The sequence below is a fragment of the Orycteropus afer genome, unplaced genomic scaffold, assembly GCF_000298275.1.
Source record: "Orycteropus afer afer isolate SDZICR_OR568_19922 unplaced genomic scaffold, OryAfe1.0 scaffold00067, whole genome shotgun sequence".
Lineage (NCBI taxonomy): Eukaryota > Metazoa > Chordata > Mammalia > Tubulidentata > Orycteropodidae > Orycteropus > Orycteropus afer.
In genome coordinates this window covers 10061949-10083551 of record NW_006921654.1, presented here as the reverse complement: position 1 = coordinate 10083551, position 21603 = coordinate 10061949, and the positions used below count along the sequence as shown (strand labels likewise).

Genomic DNA, 21603 nt, shown 5'->3' with positions numbered 1-21603 from the left:
ACAAATGGCATTATCCTATTCACCGTTTCACACCTACTACTTTTCACTTAATTTCTCAGAAATTGCTCCCAATCAGCATACAGAGAACACCCTTGGTCTTTTAAAGGATTTCATAGTACTGAATTGTGAGGATGTAATTTAGTTTATTCAACTAGTTTCCTACTAGTGGAATTACGTGGTTTCCAGTTTTTCTTGCATTTACAGAGCTCCAGTGTACAAGATATTTACATGTCTTTATGCCAACTTAAAGGTGTATCTGGAGAATAATTTCCTAGACGAGGAACCGTGCATTTTTAACACACTGCCAAACTGCATCCCTAGAGGTTATGCCAACTCACACTCTTCCATACAAAGCATGAGAGTGCCTGCTTAGTGACCCTCTGCCAACACTGAGACAAGCACTAGTTTAAAAGATTATATGATATCCTACCATTATGGACACATCATAACTGATTTTCCCTTGATTTCCTTTTTTTTTTTTTTTGCTGTTTCTGAAATGTTATAACAAATGTCTTTGTACAGAAATTTTTGTTATCTATGAGGATTTCCTCAAAGGCATGTAACAACATTAGGATTTCCTTAGGCCATCATTCTAGAAGGTGAATTAAAGGGTGTGCATGTTTAAACACCTTGATCTCTCCTTTGTTTTGACTATGGAATATTGAGGAAAACATTTCTCCCTTTAGTAGCCTCTGTCTAGGGGGTGGGAAGATCACCAAGGTTTAGAGATAACCGGCTTTTTCATTATAGAGGAAACTTCTTTACTGAGGTCCCCGGGACCCTCACATGGTGGCTCTGTGGGTGGCTGGTGGGGGAGTAACCCAGATGAAGGTATGCAGCCTCATCGCAGCCAAACCTCAGCATCGCCTGTGTCACTACAGGCCACTGGCTCATGGGAAGGACTCTTGAACTGCCAACCTACCCCAGTGAAAGGGCTCCGCACTTCTGGAATAGTCATGGTGGTAATGGCCGGTTGAACTTTTACGTGTTCTCTTTCGTAGTCCGCCTCACCTCCATCCTCTATGACAGTCCTGGGAGTGTAACAAAAGGCAGAGAATCACTCAATTACCAGCCACCACAACAGTCTTGAGTCTTCCCTCGCCACTTCACCCCTCCTCAAGGAGTAAGTGCAAGTTCTCATTCAAGGGATGCCTTTCTCCAAAGGTCAGCTGGCCAGTGCTCCGTTACTCCTTGCCTGCCCCCTACATGCGGTCAGAAACTTCCAGGTCACTGAGTTGGGCAGTGCTCCCCAGGGTCCAGCTCTTCCTCCCTGTCCTGTCGAGCCCATGTTTGACTTACAGAAAGCCCTAGGAAGCGCCACCAATTCTCCAGATAATGTTGATGCGTCCTAAGAGCTCAATATTAAGTTTCATCACCTACTTGAGCATTTTATCAAGAGGCTATAATGTCTGTCTCATCCTTTTCTGCTTGCTATTGGCCTGATCCTGGATCCAGAGCTTGGGCAGATGGAGCCAGCAACACGAGAGGAAGGGCTCAGGCCCCCAGGACTCAGGGGACTCTGACCTGGGTATCCCAGATGCCCAGCCCAGGGTCTAAGACATAGAAGCCACTAATGACCAGTGAATGGCTGGATGAACCAATGAAGGATGTATTCTGAGAATGTAAGTCAGTGTAGAGAAAAGCTAGTAAAACAAAACGTGAAAAACTCATACTGGCTTTGCATCTGTGCTTACTTATTAACAAAATCACTTAAATCCATCTCGAAGGAATCCAGTGCAGCTGGGACTGCTGGCGAGCTCACAGATGCCGAGCTTGCGGGGACGGAGTCCACCTGGGACAGGGGGGCACTGTAAAGTTTCCTTGGCCATGTTGCAAACCTACAAAGGACATGGGACACAAGCACACATCAGCTTTTGCCAATCAGCGGCTGGCTGGGTTCTCAGTTTCTAAGGCCAGGCTCCAAAGCCCAGACAAGGCAGGTCTACAAAGTACCACCCTACATCCTCCCTTCCACTAGCTTTCCTCTCCCCATTCTTCAAATATTAGCTGAGGTTTCACTTTCTCCTCAAAAGCTTCCTGACCACCCTCTCTCCTAGTCTGGGTCCAGTGTCTTTCCTCTGAGTACCCCATAGTCCCCGAGGAGTCCCCTCTCAGGTTTATTTGTCTCATGTCTGCTAGACTGAGTCTCTGAGGACCAGTATCATGGCATGGGGTAAGCATTCACACAATACTCGTGAATGATTGAGTTAGCAAGGCTCCTGCTCCCAGATAAGCAGTGGGAAAAAGCAAAGTGCACATGGGGCTAGAATGAACACAGCAGTCCCTGGTTACAAACCCCACACTCTCTCACAGGCTCAGCATAAGTGCCATCTCTTATATTAAGTGTCCAGGTTGGTGGTTCAAACCCACTAGCCACTCTGCAGAAGGAAGATGGGGCAATCTACTTCCATAAAGATTTACCACCTCGGAAACCCAGTGGGGGTAGCAATGAATCAGAATCAACTCGATGGCAGTGAGTTTGGTTTTTTGGTTTATATGAGATTTCCATCACTGTCCCATCCCCCCAACCTCTGAAGTTCTATGACATTTTATCTGTATTTCTTTCAGGATCCTGTTCATTCTCTACCATGGGCTGGAGGACCATTCTACTACCACCTTCATGATTCTTACCATATTAAGTATCACCAAACAAATTTATTTTTTTTGAGGAATAACTGACATACAAAATGCATTCAATTTTAAGTATACAGTTTGATGACTTTTGAAAAATGTACACACACACACACACACACACACACTCCCCTGTGCAAGCGCCACTAGAATTAAGATACAAAACATTTCCATCATCCTAAATAGTTCCCCTGGGCCCTTTCCTAGTCAATTCTCCCACTCTGGTTCCAGGCAAAATGCTCATCTGCTTTGTCTCACCATAGATTAGATTTGCCTGCAGTTCCATATAAATGAATCCTAAGTATGTTCTCTTTTGTGTCTGACTTCTTTTGCTCAGCATAACGTTTTGAGATTCAGCCATGACGGTGATGTAGCTGCAGTGTGTTCTTTCTTTTAACATTGAGCAACATCAGATAGTATGGAATACCACGGTGTGTTTACCCATCCTCCTGGAAATGCCACCTGAGCTGTTTCCAGCTTCTGGGTATTATGGATAAAACTGCTAGGAACATTGTGTACAAGCCTTGTGTGGACATAAGTTTGCATTTCTCTTGGGTAAATTCCTAGAAGCAGAATTTCTGGGTTACTTGGTGTGTTTAACATTATAGGGAACTGACAACAGTTTTCCAAAGTGGTTGTACCATCTTACACTCCCACCCACAGTGCATGTGGGTTTGGTCGGCCCACATCTTCACCCATACTTGGTATTCAGCTTAATTTTAGCCATTTGAGTGAGTGAACTCCATGGTGTTCATTAACAGGCTAATTTTTAAGGAAAGCTCTACATCATCACTATAAATGAAAAACCGTTATTATCTACTAAATTTAGGGGAAAAAAATCAATAGAATGGAAAAAAAATCACTTCTTCTTTTCTCACTAGGAGAAGGTTCTGAGTTGAGCACTGCCTGTTCTATTTAAGAAGATAAATCAGTTCACTTTCCCTTGGACAAACACCAGGCTACAGCCATCCAAGTCATTACCAGGCTTATTACCCTACAGGACTGTGGGTTCTTGGAGGGCAGGGTCTGGAGTGTTTCCTCTCTGTAGCCCCCACAGCCCAGGGACTTATACACAGGACGTAAGCTCAATGTATGCTTGAAGGAGTGGGTGGCTGGGGGTTGGCTGGTTGAATTGAGCAGGTGGAGCAGCATGCAGGGCAACGTGGCTGTTGTGCATCCCACCTCCAGCCTCATCCCAACGTGGGACGTTCTCAGAGAAAAGGGGAAAAGCTCTCGTCATCTTCTCCCACAAGCTTCTGTATGTTTTGCTCCAGATCAGATGTCTCTAGCTGACTTTACCTTAGGCTAGACCCACACCATTGTAGGCAGTGGATCCATGTTGGGCTGGGTGCTGGAGAATCTTCTAGAAAGTGTGTTAAAATACAGATTCCCAACCTTGGTCCTTGGGGAGACTCTGACTCAGGAGGTCTTGTACAGGGCCCAGGAATTTGATTTTTAATAGTTTTCCCTGGTGATTCTGATATATAGCAAGATTTAAGGCCCACTGTGGGAAAGTATAAGGAGCTCTGGGGCATAATGGATAAGGCATTTGGCTGCTAGCCAGAAAGCCAGTGGGTCAAACCCACTAGTCCCTCCGCAGAAGGAAGATGGGCCAATCTGCTTCCATAGAGATTTACAGCCTCAGAAACCCAATAGGGGTCACCTGGAGTCAAAATCGACTTGATGGCAGTGAGTTTGGTTTCTTCATGGGTAGCTATGGAGCCCTAGTGGCACAGTGGTTAAAGTGCTTGGCTGCTAACTGAAAGGCCTGTAGTTCGAAACCACCTGTGGCTCTGCGGCAGTCGACTTCCATGAAGATTTACAGCCTTGGAAACCCCAAGGGGGCAGTTCTACTCTGCCCTATAGGGTCGCTATGAGTTGGAATCACCTCAATGGCAGTGGGTTTGGGTTTGGGTTTGGTTTTGGTTTGTGTGGGTAAGAATGGCAATAGCTTGGCTTTGGACTGGAGCTGCAGATTATTATGGGGTTACTGCCACAGTCTCACCAGCTAAGGGCAGTGAAAATCAGCAGAGAAATAATTCTGAGCACTTATTAAATCACCCCAGGCCAGCAAAGATGCCTGGCGAGACTGTCACATCGCTGCTCCACATAACTGCACTCGCTCATACAACATTTGCACATCCAGGATGTTGTGCCGGACGAAATGAAAAAAAAAAAAAAAAAAAAAAGCATATGGGAAATCTGTGAAGGAAAAATACAAAGCTGTGGACAGCCTGCCTACCTGTGGAAAAACAACACCTTAGCTAACAACGAAACCGAACAACTGGGAAGCGAGAGGTCTCTGGGGACAGAGGAGGGGTGAAGCGCCCGGCTGCTCACAGGCTGAGCTACAGGAGACAGGGAAAGCGTGAACACAATGACGGCTTTAAATTATCATTAAAATGGAAAACCTGCTCACAAACAGTGAAACAGAATGTGGGTGGAGTGTTTTGGGATCAGATTTCACTGAACTCCCAGTTTCACTGATCACTTTCCTGTTAGGCTGCCCCAAGAGGAATAGATGCAGTTATTTTTAAAGGAGAGCGTGTCACAAACACGGAGAATCAATATTGGTCCAATCCCAGCATGACACATGTCAGAATCACTGGAGGAGCCAGGAAAGAGTGACCCCCACCAGCGGTGACAGTCACGTGAGCGTCAGACACACGGTTCGGTTCGTCAGCATCACTGGGTGAGGCAGGCAGTTACCCTCTTCATATTTTATTTTCCAGTCTTGGGTAAGTCACGATCAATACAATGTTTTCTGGTGCAAATAATAATAATAATAATAAAACCCACCACTTTCATTTCCAGCTCTCCCTTCACTGAAAGTCACTATGGTGCCAAAATTAGACCCCAAAGAACATGTCTGAATTGCAGTTAATATTTTGTGACGTAGGTCAGATGATATTTGGAGAAGGAAGGCCGTATGGTGGACATCACTGAAGTCTGTGCAGCCTGCAGTAGACATCATGTCTTATTTGTTGATTCATTACACCAGGATCTGGGGAGCATCTGCTACAGAGGCTGAGGACGGTCACTGGCAGGGGGAAAAGGCTCTGCAGATGTGTTTTGTTGGCTCTCGTGCTGTTTGATATGTTTTAAAGTTAACGACAATAGCAGACAATGGTGGTCACTGTCCGGGTCCCTTTACCAGGAGAATACCCCTGTCCCACTGGTGCTGTGGGTGTTGGCAGAGGGCTCACACCTGCACCCTTCTCTGGAGCAGCTCCCCAGCCTGATGGGAGCTGCCTCACCCACTTGGAGCTGCATGAGAGATGATGCCTTCCCTCCTGTTAACTGGCAACCTATAGCCAAGGACTAATTAATGAAGGGGAGGGCTTCTAATGCCCAGCCCCTTAGCTCTGAGTAGGACAAACTCAAGAGGTCCCCGTGAGACCAGGCTAGACTCTTTTGGGATCAAATCTCTCCTTAATTTCTCCCTGTGCCCTATTTTGCTTCTCTCATTCCTTCATAGTTTCTCCTAAGAGCTCTCTCTCCCCTAAAAATCACCAGCTCAAGAATCACCATGCTCAGCTCTGCTTCTAGGAATTCACGGAAGACAATGGCCAACAATTTAAATCTGAGACTTTGCATAAAAATCCAGATTTCTGGTTTCTTTTAAAATGTCAGATGACAGGCAAATAGTGAACCTATATTTTCACTTAGCAGTGCCCTGTCACAGCCCCCACCACTCCCTGTGAGTCTCACCCATGGCCCCACTGCACCCATTCACGAACAGGTGAGAGGCATCTGAATATGGGGCACCATGTCTACTACATGCATTGCTCTGTACTAGGAAGTTAGGGACCCTCAGAGTAAGTAAGTTGTCTCTGCTACCCAGAAACGCCTCATCTAGTTTGGGAGGCAAGACATACAAAGCAATGGTGCAAAGCACCATGCATAGGGAAGCAGGCTGGTGATGGGGCTCTTCCCTGTGGAATCTGGGATATGGGGGTTGCTTGACAAAGGGCCGTCCAGCGAGGCTTTGGCTCCATGTTTGATGGTGGTGCCCATGGCTAAGTGCCTGGCACCACAGTGAAGGGGTCGGTTCTCCTCTAGCCAGTGAAGGGCACGTGGGGATCCTATACCAGGTCAGTTAGACTTTCACTCCTAAGACTTGAGCGTTGAACAGAGGGACGCAGCAGCAGCACACCGATGAGACTGTGGATTGGTTCCTACTGCTAAGACCCTGGAGGCTGCCTGGCATCCTAACAACCACTGGGTGTCGCCTGATGGCTAAGAGCACAGGCCCTGCTGCCAGGCTGCCTGGGTTTGAAGCTTAGCTTTGACACTGTAACCTTAAACTACTTTCCCATCTCTGTTTCCTTCTCTGTAAAATGGGGATAAAATAGACCTAACCAACTGAATTGTTGTTAAGACAGAGTGAGTTAGACACCCAAAGTGCTCAGAACCGGGACTGGTACGTAGTGAGTATTTAGTACACAGTAGCTGCTTAGGCCTTCCTTTCGAATCCAAGAAGCCTGATTTCCTGCCAAGAATTTCCTTTATTGATTACTTAGACAGAGTCAGTTTCTGTTGCTTGCAACCCAAGAACTTTAACTGATGTAGTGGCTGAAAGAGTGTTACAGGTAAGAGATGCTGTGCCAGTCGAGAGAAAGGACTGTTTAGTAGATTTGAGGATGGCTGGGAGAGGCCTCCTAAGGGACGTCTGTGTGCATGTGTTGGGCCTGGATGGCTTGTGTTCTGTTAAGGGCAGAAGCTATGGAGGAGACGGCAAACTTCTAGAGGTTCTTCTGGGGAGACACTTTGTCCAGAGCAGGACTGTTGACACACTGACAGGCAGAACCTCATCCCCAACTTCTCACTGCCATCTGAAATGCCTCAGTATGTTGTCACAGTGGCACGTGTTGATTCTGGAAGTAGAAACTTGTTCCCCTGGTGAATAACCCAACCCCTCACTATCCTACTGGGGGGCAACAGGAAAAGCTCTGACCTGTTGAACTTTGAAAAGTCAGAATTATTGGGTTCAAGTCCCAGCCACTTATCAGCTACATCAACACGTGGAAAAAACTTAGCTTCACCGAGCCTCACTTTGCTCATCTATTAAAGAAATAACAAAGGCATTGTCTTCCTTTCTCCATCTCCTTCTTCCTTCTCACTTTCCTCTCTTCCTCTGGTTTACATATCACAAACCTGCTCCATATTAGACAGTCCCTGACTCCTGTTTCTAAAGAAGAATTCAGTAATCACTTTAAGTCACATTGAAAACATACAAATTCCCGAGCCCTGCTACGCATAAACACAGTCCCTGCCACGTTTCCATATTTATTGTTCTAGCTTGGGCTTGTGGTCCTCCCACATTGGGAAGCAAATGAGAGACAGAAACAGATGGGCTGGCTTAGTGCCTTCCTCACCAGCACGTCCCAGCTCTGCCATATAAGAAGGGAAAGCAAACTACAGACACATGCCCATTATGGAAAACGGCCTGCCGTGGGCTTGACATTATGATGTTCCAACTGGCCACCTGTGCTACAGTAGAAGCTGGTCAGAGATAAGTGAGGTAGCTGAAACTGAAGCTGCTCGGGCCTTAGGAGATGAAAGTGATATTGTTAAAGGTTCTCATAAAGAAGCTGAAATTGGAACCTCAGGAATAGCAGTGCTCACTGTGGGCTGTCAGCTGGAATCTCCTTAGGAATACTAAGAAACATGGACGCCTGAGTCCCAACTGCAAAGATTCCAATTTACTAGGTGTCAGGATATCTAAAATCTCCCAACATAATTCTAATGTGTGTCCAAGGCTTGGGAGCTCTGGTGGCATAGCTCCTAAGGCATTTGACTGCTAACCAGAAGGCTAGTGGTTCAAACCCACCAGCCACTCCTCAGAAAGAAGACTGGGCAGTCTACTTCTGTAGAGATACCACCTCAGAAACCCAAGGAGGGGTCATTATGAGTTGAATCAACTCGACAGCAGTGAGTTTGTTTTTTTTTGTTTTGGTCCAAGGCTTAGAATCACTAACCTAGAAGGTAGTGTTAAGGTAAAAATAGAATGGTGGGAAAGTGAGAATATCAAGCAAGTGTCCTAATCAAGTAACTTCAGCCAACACCAATTCCTTACTTACTCTCTGATAGGTTTTATGTTAAGCATTTTACAAGCAGTGCCTCATTTAATGTTCAAAACAGCTTGATGATGTGGGTACTAGAGTATCCATTGTCAGAAAACAAAACTGGGGCTCCGAGAGCAACTAAATGGCTGAGCTAAGCTGGCCTGACACTAAAGGCCATGCTTATAACAACTCTGCTGGAAGCTTTACCCACTCAACAGGGGAGAGCGTCTCCTTGGTTACTTCCTGCCATGCCATGCCCATGGCAACAACTCACAAAGCAGACCTTGTCATTCTGAAAATAAATGCAACCTGCAACATAAGGAACATTGAATGTGTTGTCTAGAACCTTTTGGAAGAAGAAAGCACCATCCCGACAGTAACTCAGAGAAGGAAAAGCAAGACACTGTTGATCTTGCTTGAACGGACCTTCCAGAAGCAACTGTGCTGCTAGGTAAGTGGGAGCTCTGCTGGCCTGGTGCCTAAGGCACTTGACTGCTAAGCAGAAGGCTGGCAGTTCAAACCCACCAGCCACTCCTTGGGAGGAAGGTTGGGCAATCTACTTCCATAGCAATAACTCCTTGGATCCAACTGGATGGCAGTGTGCTTTTTTGCATGCGTGCTAGGTAAGCAGTGGAGGAATGTGACCCAGAGGATTTCTGTACCAAACGGCCAATTCTACAAAAGCTCCAGAAGGTGTCGTCACTGCTACATGCACTCAGAAAGGCTGCCCAGCAGGTACGTGGAACTGTCCCCTCGGGATCAGCTTCAAAGCCCTTTAACAATGCTTTCAAAATGGGACGGCTTTTTAAGCGGATTTCTTGTACTGTTCGGCCCTCAGTAGCTGGCCTTGGGGAATTTTAATTAATACAGACCTGTAGATAAATCAAATGCACTGTTTTAAAGAATCAGCTTACTAAATGAACCAAGCAGAACTCAAGTTCTGATAGGCACTGACGCTTCTCAATGATTTCTTTAGAAGCCAACTTAGCTCTAAAAGGCTGATGCCATCCACTAATATTAGAGATATCGGGAAACTGTCTTAACAAGAATGACACCACAGAAAGGTAACTAAAAACCAAAAAACAAACCAAACTCATTGCCATCGAGTTGATTCCGACTCATCCGACCCCATTCTTCCTTCTGTGGAGTGGCTGGTGGGTTTGAACTGCCAACTACTATGCCACTACAGTCCTAAAATAACACAAAAACAAGAAAATGTATAACACTCAAAACTGGAATAAAGGAAAACAGCAGGTCTTAGTCCTAATTCACTCACCTAGGGGGCAGCAGATATGGTGTATCAGGAGACTGATGTAAACTGCACTGCAAATAGAATCAGCTATATGGTCTCTCTTGTGGTGATAATTAAAAAAATTAATGACTGACCTTCCAGAGAGGCAGTTTTAATTTTATGAGGAGGTCAAAACCCAGGGACTGAATAGGGGTGATTGGTGTATTCTGTTTTCTTACGTTGCCTGAAAGTACAGAGTCCGTGCCTAGGACAAGAGGATTGAGGGAAGGGCTTTTGGAGACGTGGAGCACTTGCACTGAGGCCAAGGGGCCACAGAGTTTGGAGATACTGAGAGTGAGAGGAGATTCACAGTAGAGAGGAACACAGAGTTTTGTGTGTAATGGAAGGGATGTTATTTTCTGTATATTTGAAATCACTCATGAAGAGAATTAATAATGAAAAAGGAAGGTTTCATCTTTCTTGTGAGTCAGAGGAAAGGGAATGAGATGATGGGAGCAGTAGCCTGAACAAGAGGAATCTCTGGCATGGGCAGAGAGAAGGGGCTGCAGCTAGGGGAGACCGGAGGGAGGAAGGGTACCTACGAGAGTGCGGAAGGAAGCCATGGGGAGGTAGGCCTGGATACGAAGACGAGGAGAGCTGAAAGGAAGGACAGTCCAGGAAACACTGCTGACCAAGTGGGTACCGGAGGAGAGGCAGCACACGGGAAAGACAACACAGACCAGATGGGCCAGGAGGCTGGCCAGAGCCTTGGGAATGTTCAGGATCAACGGGACCAACAAAGGACAAACTGCTTTCCAAAGAGATGGTGGCAACTTATACTCTCATCAGCAATGCATGAGTCTCTATTCTTCCACATCCTCAACATCAGTCAGTGTGGTCATATTTAATTTTAGCCAATCTGATGGCATGCCCCAGTCTCTACTTGTTTTAATTTGCATTTTCAGGATTACTAATAGGTGGCACAACTTTTTTTATCTTTATTAACCACTAATATTCCACGTCTGTGAAATACTTGTTCATATTTTGCACCCCTAGCCTCCCTGCTCTGGTAGCATAGTGGCTAAGGCACTTGACTGCTAACCAGAAGGCTGGCGGTTCAAACCCACCAGCCACTCCTCAGAAGGAAGGTTGGGCAATCCTACTTCCGTAGTGATACTGCCTCGGAAACCCAAGGAGGGTCGCTATGAGTCAGGGCTGACTTGACGGCACATAACAACAACAAGCCTCCCTGCATTTTTCTCCTGAGCTCCATGTCTTTTCCTTTAAAGCAGTACTTCAACTCGTTCATTCCGGGTCAATCTGCATTTCCACCCAAGAAGCACTAAATCAGAAGCAATTTTAACAATCCCCAGGTGACTCTTTTGTATCTATCTTGGGCATCTTGGTAAAATGTAGATTCTGATTCAGCGTATCTGGAACGGAAAAACAAGTTCCCAGCAGGGGGCTGACCCGGAATGAACCGGTTAGAAGCACTGCCATAAAGGCGTTTGTTATAGATTAGGTGTGCAATCTTTTGAAGGTGGTGCTGCATTGCTAACACCTTCTGCCAGGTGACTAGGTGAGTATGACAAAGGACAACACGATAGTGCATTATAATCAGTCTTCGACTTGTCATTTTACAGTGCATTTTAAAGTAAACAAAATTTCTCAAATTTAATGCAGAAATTATGACTATTTTCACATTTGTTTTGTGCTTCTTGTATCTCATTTAAGAAATCTTTTCCTGCTCAGAGATCAGCAAGACATTATCCTACGTTTTCTTCTAAATGTTTATAAAAATTTTGACTTTCACATTTCTATCTTCAACCCATCTGGGATTACTTTTTGCATAGCACATGTCTAGAGATCCAGTTTTGCTTTTTCTCTCTACAGATAACTGACTGTTGCCCGGTCGTTTACTGGATACGCCATTCCGACTCCTCTGTTCCATGATTCCAACTCTCATGTTTCCAAACACGTATGGGTCCCTTTCTGGGTTCTCTGTTCCTTTCCTTTTCGTCTGCATGCCTATCTGTGTACCAACATCACACTTTAAAAATTATCACGATAAGGTTTGATGTCTGATAGAAAGACCTCCCAGTTTGGAAAGGCTTGGCTAGCCTCATCCTTTTGCAATGCCATATACTTTAGAACCAGCCTGTTGGGAGTTTTATTGAGATTGCATTGAAATTATAGATCCATTTGGGAACATATTGTTACCAAATTGAGTCTTTTAAATGTAACAAACACAATGTCATTTCACCATTTATTTAGGTCTTCTTCAATGTGTTTTAATAAAATCATTTTATAAATAAATATTATGCCTTTTTTTAAAAAAGTTGTAAAATTTTTATTATTTATAAAAATAGGCTTCTAGTTCCTAATTGCTGCTGATATATAACAGTGCGATAGCTTATAGTCATCCATCTTCCTCACTAACTGTTTTACTAATTCTAATAATTTATCTGTAAATTATTTTGGATTCTCTATGTAAGTAATTAGAACAAGCAGAACTTCATATATCACTCTCTCTCTCACTCATAGGCTTCTACCACCATGGACTTTTCATTCTTCAAATGTTTCCTTCTGCAGTTACTGATTTTTAAATTTTTTACTAAACATTGATGTTCTTGAACTTTGGTCTGTGAAGACTGTTGTTAGCTCATGATGCTTTAAAAACATTGAAATTGGTCTTTTAGCTCACCATTATGGGAAATAGCACCATTCCCGTTAGTATGTTTCAGGAATTCCTTCTTACTTTGTTGTTGTTGTTATGTGCTGTCGAGTCGGATCCGACCCATAGCGACCCCTCTTTGGGTTTCTGAGGTGGTATCACTGTGGAAGTAGATTGCCCCATCTTCCTTCCAAGGAGTAGATGGTGGGTTTGAACCACCAGCCTTCTGGTTAGTAGTCAAGTGCCTTAGGCACTACGCTACCAGAGCTCCTCTTTCCTTCTTTGTTGTTGTTGTTGTTATATGCTGTCGAGTCGGACCCAACTCATAGCGACCCCTCCTTGGGTTTCCGCGGCAGTATCACTATGGAAGTAGATTGCCCCATCTTCCTTCCGAGGAGTGGCTGGTGGGTTTGAACCGCCAGCCTTCTGGTTAGCAGTCAAGTGCCTTAGGCACTACGCTACCAGAGCTCCCCTTTAGGTACTTCTAATTTTCTTCTTTTACTGTGTCTCTTTGTCAGTGTCCTTTGTTAAGTCCTCCAAGTTTGCCCAGCCTTAAATAAAAGTTCCATTCTTGGTCTTTTTAGAATCACAAAATGTCAACATGGAAAAGTTAACATGATCCTGAAAGTAGAGATGACCCTGATATCTCTAGCACCTTATCCATGAAATGAGAAGGGCAAAGACCTAGGAAGACAGCCACGTAGCTACCAAAGTTCCTGGGTGTTTTCATGGAATCAAGAAGAACTCAGATTAGCTGGGAATTTCAGTCATCTTTACAATTCCCTGACCCTTGCAGAAGTTCTTAAATGGACAGATGGGGCTAAAGGCCACAGGGATGTACTGTGTTGTAAGGCACTAAAGTTGTAAGACAGAGATTTAATTTCTTTGTGTAATTTTTTTTTCAAAATGCATCCCTGAAGTCCTGTTTTTTTTAGAAACCAATGGTTTCTGTTGTTAATCTGGTGCCATTCAACACCTTCTACTCAGCAGGCCTCTAGCTGAAGGAGCCCAAGTTTCTATTTTCTGTGCTACTTCCTACTCCAAGGGGTTACCAAATATTTGTGGAATTTTATCCTCATTCTCTCCAGTCACAGGCCCTTTCTCTCTCCCCACCACCAAATCTGGAGTGCTCCTCATCTCCCTTCTCTGTCTACTAACATCTACTTAGTTCCTTAAGAAAAAATCCAAGTATCAACTTTGATGCACACTCTCCTTTAACCCCTCAGCTAGCTCTATCTTCTCCACTCCTAACACACCTCCCATCTGGCTTCAGACCATCACCATTTTCCTAAGTCCCAGGGTCCTTGTACATTTAGCTCATGTTCAGACTCTTGTTCGTTTTTCCTTCCCTCTCCTTTCCTTAAGCAAGCCTAATGCCTATTCCACCTTGCTGGTTGTCAAGCTCTACAATTCTTCGTCAGGTCAACTTGATTATTAAAGAGGCTGACATGTTTATCCCTGAACACTTAAACACCAAAGACATTAATGTTTACAATGAGGCTCTGTAATGGCTCTCTGGTTAGCACTGGGAACCTGTTTTTCCAGAGGCTTTCATGGGCTGTGAGGATAAGAACATGTAAGAATGAACAGGAGAAATACTGAAATCACCACCACCAAGACAAACTTTACCACCAATTTTGAGTACTTTGGGCAATCTACTTCCGCAATGATACTGCCTTGGAAACTCAAGGAGGGGTCGCTATGAGTCGGATCCGACTTGAAGGCAGTGGGTTTACTGATGTGATGAGCCTTTAATTTTTAGAACTCAAAATCACAAGCAAGCTGTTGTTCGATGCTTCCACCAGCACTAACATTCTGCATTAATAATTGTGGTGGGCAGAATAATGACCCACCAGGGTAGCCACGTCCTACTTCCCAGCACCAATGAGGTTATACTTTATATGGCAAACGGGACTTTGCAGATGTAACTGAGTTAAGAACTTTGAGATGGGTGGATCCAATGTGAATCCTTAAGGTGGGTACTTAAAAGTGAAAGAGGGAGGCAGGAAGAGAGATCTAGAGAATATGTGATGACAGAAGTACGGTCAGAGGGATATGATACTCCTAGCTTTGAAGATGGAGGAAGGGTGCTATGAGCCAAGGAATGTGGGCAGCCTCTAGGAGCTGGCAAAGAAACACGTTCTCCCCTAGAGTCTCCAGAAAGAAATGCAATAGCTCCTTAGCCCAGTGAGACTGGGTCAGACTTCTGACCTCGAGATTTGCAAGAAGTAAATCTGTGTTGTTTTAGGTCATTAAATGTGTGGCAATTTGTCATGGCAGGAAATTAACGCAACTGACATGTATTGAGAGTTTACTATGTGTCCAACACTTTGCCTACAGGGCCAAGGCTGTCAGTGCCCAGAAACATGATGGATGAAACAATGACAAGATTTTTTCATAGTGTTGAAAGGAAAGTCAGAGCCAGGTAAGGACTAACTGATATCTGTGAATTTAGTGTGCTTAAACATAGGGATTTTTTTTCTATTGATTTCTTGCTTGACTTACTGCAAAGCTTAAATAGTAATTAGAGATTGGCTAACTCAGGTCCAGTGGTTCCCCGGAGGAAATGCAAGAACTGATGGGGTTGGGGGAGAAGGAAGAAGGGTTCCCCTACTCCCTCTTTCACCCAGTATCTCTGCTTTTGGGTGATATATATATGCCAAGTGCTCACTTGAAGAGAGTTCTGCTATAAGTCTAAAAATCACTGAGTTAAATTATATATGTGTGTCTATAAGTCGTATTTATTTTAAAAAACACTTGCTACACAGCAAATATTATTAATGAATTAATGTAAAGCATCACATGTAAACATAAATTATCTTTAACTATAATATAATTACATACTATATCTATCTCAAGTCTGATTAAATAAGTGCTATTCTTTCTCAAGAAGTAAAGTAACCCCTTAGCTCTTCGGCCATTGCTCCTCTCTTTGGTCAGCCTTACCCGAAAAACTAGCAATTACAGATGTTCCCTCCAAGACAGTGAACCTGGCTATGGGATTAATACCCAAAAGGAAAAACAATTCAGCTCCTATGACATAGGACTGAACTTGAATTTCCAACTCTCTTAACACAAGGACATATCAGAGATTTCAAACCCTCCTGAAAGGATGCAAGGTGACTTCTCCAAGAGCTGCCCGCCCTATTTCAAGGATCAGTTAAAAGGTGGTGATGGAAGGACCTCAAGGAAAGGGGACATCCCACAGTGACAGCCTGTCCTGTCCATGCTGTTGGTGTTGTTGGGTGCCATCTAGTTGGTTCTGACTCATAAGGACCCCATGTACAACAGAATGAAACCCTGCCTGGTCCCACGCCACCTCACAAGGGTTGCTATGCCTGAGCCCACTGTAGCAGTCATTGTGTCAATCCATCTCACAGAGGGTCTTCCTCTTCTCCATGACCCTCTGCTTCACCTAGCATGACAGCCTTCTCCAGGGACTGGTCCTTCCTGACCACTTGACCAAAGTACAAGAGGGAACGTGTGCACTGCTACCACTCTGAAAACCTCCTCTGAAAACCTCCCTTCCCTTATTTGTTGTAGCCACTAAAGACAGGGTTGGAGAGCAAAGAGCAAGAGGCATGGTTTGCAGCCAGCATGCTTTGTGGGAGCCCTCCTTGGTGGACCATCTGAGGCTCAGGCCAACGCAAATCCTCTGTACCAGCCTGAAGCAGTCACACCCGAGTGAAAGCCACCACTGAGAATGCCCTGTGGGTCACCAGCTCCGGATGTAAGGCCCTCCACCTCTTGCAGCTATCTGATGCTGAATTAAGGGATTGCAGGGTAGAAAGAGATGCCACCTCTGATATCCCTCCCCAGGCCCTAACTCCTAGCCCTCCAAGGATAGCTGGCTTCCCTTCACCTGGATCATGTACTCCACCCAAGGAGACCCTGCTAGCTTCTGGCCAGACTTCTTCACTATATAATATTTAGAATGCTGAGAAGCAGAAGCAAAGCACTAAACTATGGAACCAACAGTAGCTGTGTGTGTGTGTTAACGAGGCTCCCGCTTTCCCATTTAGCTTGTAAACTCTTGATGAGTAAAGACTGTGCTTTTCATGTATTTTCCTCCCTTCCTCCCTCCCTTGCTTCCAGTCCAGCTTTATCTAGTGCTTATTCTTGACATTTCTGTGTGCATCCCTTACTTGTAAAATCAGGATGATAATAGCGTTTCCTAAAGGTAAATAAGGCTGCAGGGAAGATTAAATGCAGTGATCTTTGTAAATGCTTGGCACATAGTGAGCACTCATCCATTAGCTTTGTCCTCCAACGAGCAGTTTCATTCTTGTTTCCCCTGGTTTATAAATTCACTTGGACAGGGATGGGTCTCATTTATCTTTGTATTCCCCACAGCACCTAGCACAACATTGTGGATAGAGTATTCACAAATGGCTCATTTAAGTGAAAAATGGATATACAGCAAGGTACAGAAAATTGTGCTTTGATATGTCAGCAGAAGACAGTGTTAAGGCAGGGACCCATGGTTGTTGTTGTTGTTGTTGTTATGTGCCATCGAGTCAGCCCTGACTCATAGCGACCCCTCCTTGGGTTTCCGAGGCAGTATCAATATGGAAGTAGAATGCCCCATCTTCCTTCCAAGGAGTGGCTGGTGGGTTTGAACCGCCAGCCTTGTGGTTAGCAGTCAAGTGCCTTAGGCACGTTTAAGTCCCCGTAAGCCTTGATTTCGGGGGTGGGGGGTGCTATTATTAACAATTACTTCCTAGGGTTTCTGTGAATATGGTATAAGTGAAGATACGTAATGGGCTTAGAATTGTGCCTGGCACACAATAAACACTCAACGGTAGTTATTGCTATTGGTCAGAAATACAGAATCATCCTACATTTCTCCCAATAGTATTTCTTTATTGAACTTTGGAGTCTGTGGGTGGCACAAACGGTTAGGTGCTTGACTATTAGCCAAGAGGATGGTGGTTTGAAGCCATCAGAGGTGCCTCGGATGACAGGCCTGGAGATCTACTTCCAAAAGGTCACAGCCTTGAAAACCCTGTGGGGCAGTTCCCCTCTGCACACCTGGGGTCGCCGTGAGTTGGAACTGCGTTGAGGGCAACTAACACAATCAACAGCACTGAAGGTTTGACTTTACATATCTGCTATAAGAAACACTTCCTATCTGAGACATTTTCTTTGTGCTTTGGGAAACTGTTGTACTTGTAGGGCTGCCGTAACAAAGTACCACAAATTGGTGGCTTAATGTAACAGAAAGTTACAATTTGGGAGGCTCAAGTCCAATTCAAGGCACCGGGAGAGCCTCACTGAAGGCCCTAGGGGAAGAATCTCCCTGGCCTCTCCTGCTTCTGCTGGCTCTGGCATTCCTGGCTGGTAGAGGCATCCCTCCAAACTCCGTCTCCATCTTTACATCATCGTCTCCTATGTGTTTCCGTATCTCCGTGGTTCTCTCCTCTTCTTATAAGGACACTAGTCATTGGATTTAGGGTGTACCTGGTGGTTTGGTGCTGAAGGAATTTGAATGCTAATGAGAAGGTTGGTGGTTCAAACTGACCAGCCGCTCCACAGAAGGAGGATAGGGCAATCTACTTCCGTAAAGATTTACTGCTTTGGAAACCCAATGGAGGTTGCTGTGAGTTGGAATCAACTTGATGGTAGTGAGTTAATTTAGTAAATGAGCTCTGGTAGCACTGTGGTTAAAGTACTGGGCTGCTAACCAAAAGGTCAGCAGTTCAAACCTACCAGCTGCTCTGTGGGAGAAGGATGAGGCAGTCTGCTTCTGTGAAGATTTACAGCCTTGGGAACCCTCTGGGGGCAGTTCTACTCTGTCCTATAGGATTGCTAGGAGTCGGAATCGACACAATCGCAGTAGGGTGGGTTAAACTAGTATGACTTCCTCTTAACTTGATTACATTGGCCAAGATCCCTTTTTCAAATAAAGGTCACATTCTGAAGCTCCAGGTGGACTGGGATTTTGTGGGGGCACAATTAATCCATTACAACTGTTAAAAAAGAGGGTTTTTCCCACAGTAAGGATATGAGTTTGTTCACACTATGTTGGTGGTCTTACTCTAAGGCTTCAAAGACAGAGACAGAGTCTTTCATATGAGAGATCAAAAGGTGCAGAATGAGAAAATGTGAAGGTGGCTACCAAGCTGTGCTCAGGGCACCATGGTGACAGGGCAGCAGTGCTGAGAACGGGTAGCAAAGGCTTACTGCAGGCTGCTTTTCCAGTGTTTGAGGGTATACCAACTTATCACATCTCTGGGGCACTGGGAAATTGATCTTGTCTTCTAAACACCTTTCCAAGCAGCTGGCACCTAATTCATAATGAGATATCTATTCCTTTGGCCCAGAATTAGCAAAATGTCTGCCTTATCAGTCATTATAGGGGGCATCCGTGGTCTTTGCTGCCTGGTTCCCTCTGGGAATTCATCTGACTCTTACTTTTAGCCTGGCTCCGAGGTGGCAATGAGTTCCCCAAGCCATGGTTCAGGGATAGACATACCAGGTGGCCAGAGCCAATGAGTCACAGTAAAATATTGTCCAGGACTTACTTCTGGGAAAGAGCCTCTAACTTCCTCCCCCTAAACTTGAACCTGGTGTATGGAGAGCTGTTATTGCTGAAGCCATCCTGCAACCACATGTGAAAAGCCAAACTGAGAATGGAGCCAAGACAGCAGAGCAGAGAACCAAGAGATGGTGGGGATATACTCAGTGCCAGGGACATTGTCTGAGCCCTGGATCAAGCTGGGCCTGAAGCCTACACCTAGACTTTTCAGTGATGTGAGCCAATAACTTTTTTTTTTTAAAGTTGGTTTGAGTCAAGTTTACTATAATTTACAACATATTCGTTACAGTATGGATTCCTTTTTGTGTGTGTGTGTGTGTGATTTGTGTGAAAGTTTACAGAGCAAATTCACTTTCCATACAGCAGTTCACATACACTTTGCTTCATGACATTGACTACAATTTACCCTGATGCAACAGCTCCCCTTCCACTTCCTCTCAATAGTTTCCTCTTCCCTGTGACCATCCCTCCATGCACTCCTGCCCCCTCAGCTGTCTCCCTGTGCATAAACAGCCCTTATTTCTCCCATGATTGTTCTCTCCAAGGAGTGTATCTATCTCAGATAAATGTTCAACTCATATGCCTGTCTTTTGTTTGGTTGGAAGCCACAGGTGTGGGTCCAATTGCAGACCTGAAGGGCAGCTCGAGGCCATAGTCTCAGTGGTTCCATCAGGCTCTATTGGACCAGCAAACCTGGTCCCCCCCCCCTTTTTTTCCCAAATGATTTTGAGTTTTGTTCCATGCTGTTCTCCATTTCTATCCAGGATCTCCTACACAGATCCCCCTCTGAGTGGTTGACAGTGGTAGCCACGCACCATCTAGTTCTTTTGGTCTCCTAGTTGTATAGGCTGTGGATCGCATGGTGTACCAGTCGCTAGGACTAATTGTTTCCTTGCATCTTTAGTTTTCTTCATTCTTCTTTGCTCTGGACGAGGAGAGACCCATCGTTGCATCTAGATGGCTGTTTCTGAGCTTTTAAGATCCCAGTTGCTACTCGCCAAAGTAGGAGGTGGAACCATGTTTTGTGTAGTATGTTATGCCAATCAAGCTTGATGTCCCCTGCAACTATGGTCCCAAGCCCACAGGTTCAACTACTCGCTCCCTTTGGGTAGCTGGCTGTGATCAAGAAGTGACTATAACTTTGTCCCTTGTCAGCTCTACCATACACCTGGGAATTCTTACAGAACATACAAATACACTTGTAGAACTATTGTCTTCCAACCCTATACATTTCTATGCAGTGGGGAGTCTTGGGTACACTCCCCACTGCATAGACATACTTAATAGTTCAACCTGTCCACCCATCTATCCACCCGTATACCCATGTTTGCCTTCACTGACAACACAGTACTGTATGTACCTCTCTATACGTCTTCCTCTTCCTCAATGCCACCATGTTGATCATTCACATTTGGTACGTTGCCCTTCTCTTCACCGAAATCAATACTTATCTCCACCTATCTAACAGTGTTCCCTACCTTCTCCTCCCACCCCTGGTAACCAACAAAGAAAATTTCCTTCCATTTCCTTTTCTTGACTTTTACAATAACGGACTAATACAATATTTGTCCTTCTGTGATTGACTTATTTCACTCAGCATAATGTCCTCCAAGTTCATCCATGTTATGCAGTGTTTTGCAGATTCTATGTTATTCTTTAGGGTTGCACAGTATTCCATTGTGTGTATGTACCATAGTTTGGTTATCTATTCCTCAGTTGATGGACACCTAGGTTGTTTCCATCTTTTTGCTATTGTAAATAGTGCTGCGATGAACATGGGTGTGCATATGTCTGTCCCTGTCATGGCTCTCACTTCTTTAGGATATATACTTAGTAATGGAATGGCTGGGTCAAATGATATTTCTAATTCCAACTTTTTAAGGAATCGTCTTTCCAGTGGTTGTACCATTTTCAAAGTCCCACTAGCAGTGTATCAGAGTCCCAATCTCTCCACATCCTCGCCAGCATTTGTTATTTTCTGTCTTGCTGAAATTTGCTACTAGTGCTGGGGCAAGATGGTATCTCCTTGTTGTTTTGATTTGCATCTCTCTAATGGCTAAATATGGATTACTTTTAAAAGCTGACTTGAACTGGCAGACAGTGGAGTGAGCATGAGAATGCTGGATACGATTGAACAATGTGGAAAGCTGAACAGTGGTCCTTCAAGTGCCTGCATCCTAACCCCCAAAACCCATGAATGCCATCTTACAAAGCACAAGAGACTTTGGAGATGTGATGAAATGAAAGATCTTGACTTGGGGAGATTATGCTGGATGATCCAGGTGAGCCCAATGACATAATCACAAATGTCCTTACAGAAGGCAGACAAAGGGAGATAGTGCTACAGGGGAGAGAGAAGGGGATGAAAAGACCTCAGCAGCGAGAGGGAGAGGGTGGGGAGAGGGAAAGGAAGAGGGAGAGGGAGAGAGAGAGAGAGAGAGAGAGAGAGAGAGAGAGAGAG

The 21603-nt window shown here is 44.8% G+C and overlaps 1 protein-coding gene across 1 annotated transcript in view; it reads right to left on the bottom strand.

Annotated features, from left to right (window-relative positions):
* HYDIN (HYDIN axonemal central pair apparatus protein) overlaps nucleotides 1-21603 on the bottom strand; it is a 333125-nt gene that overhangs the window by 148316 nt on the left and 163206 nt on the right. The window contains exons 23-25 of the mRNA XM_042780857.1: nucleotides 6270-6284; nucleotides 1695-1820; nucleotides 944-1031 (exon numbers count right to left, since the gene is read on the bottom strand). Of these exons, the coding sequence (XP_042636791.1) occupies nucleotides 944-1031; nucleotides 1695-1820; nucleotides 6270-6284 (229 nt within the window). The remainder of the gene's footprint in view (nucleotides 1-943; nucleotides 1032-1694; nucleotides 1821-6269; nucleotides 6285-21603) is intronic.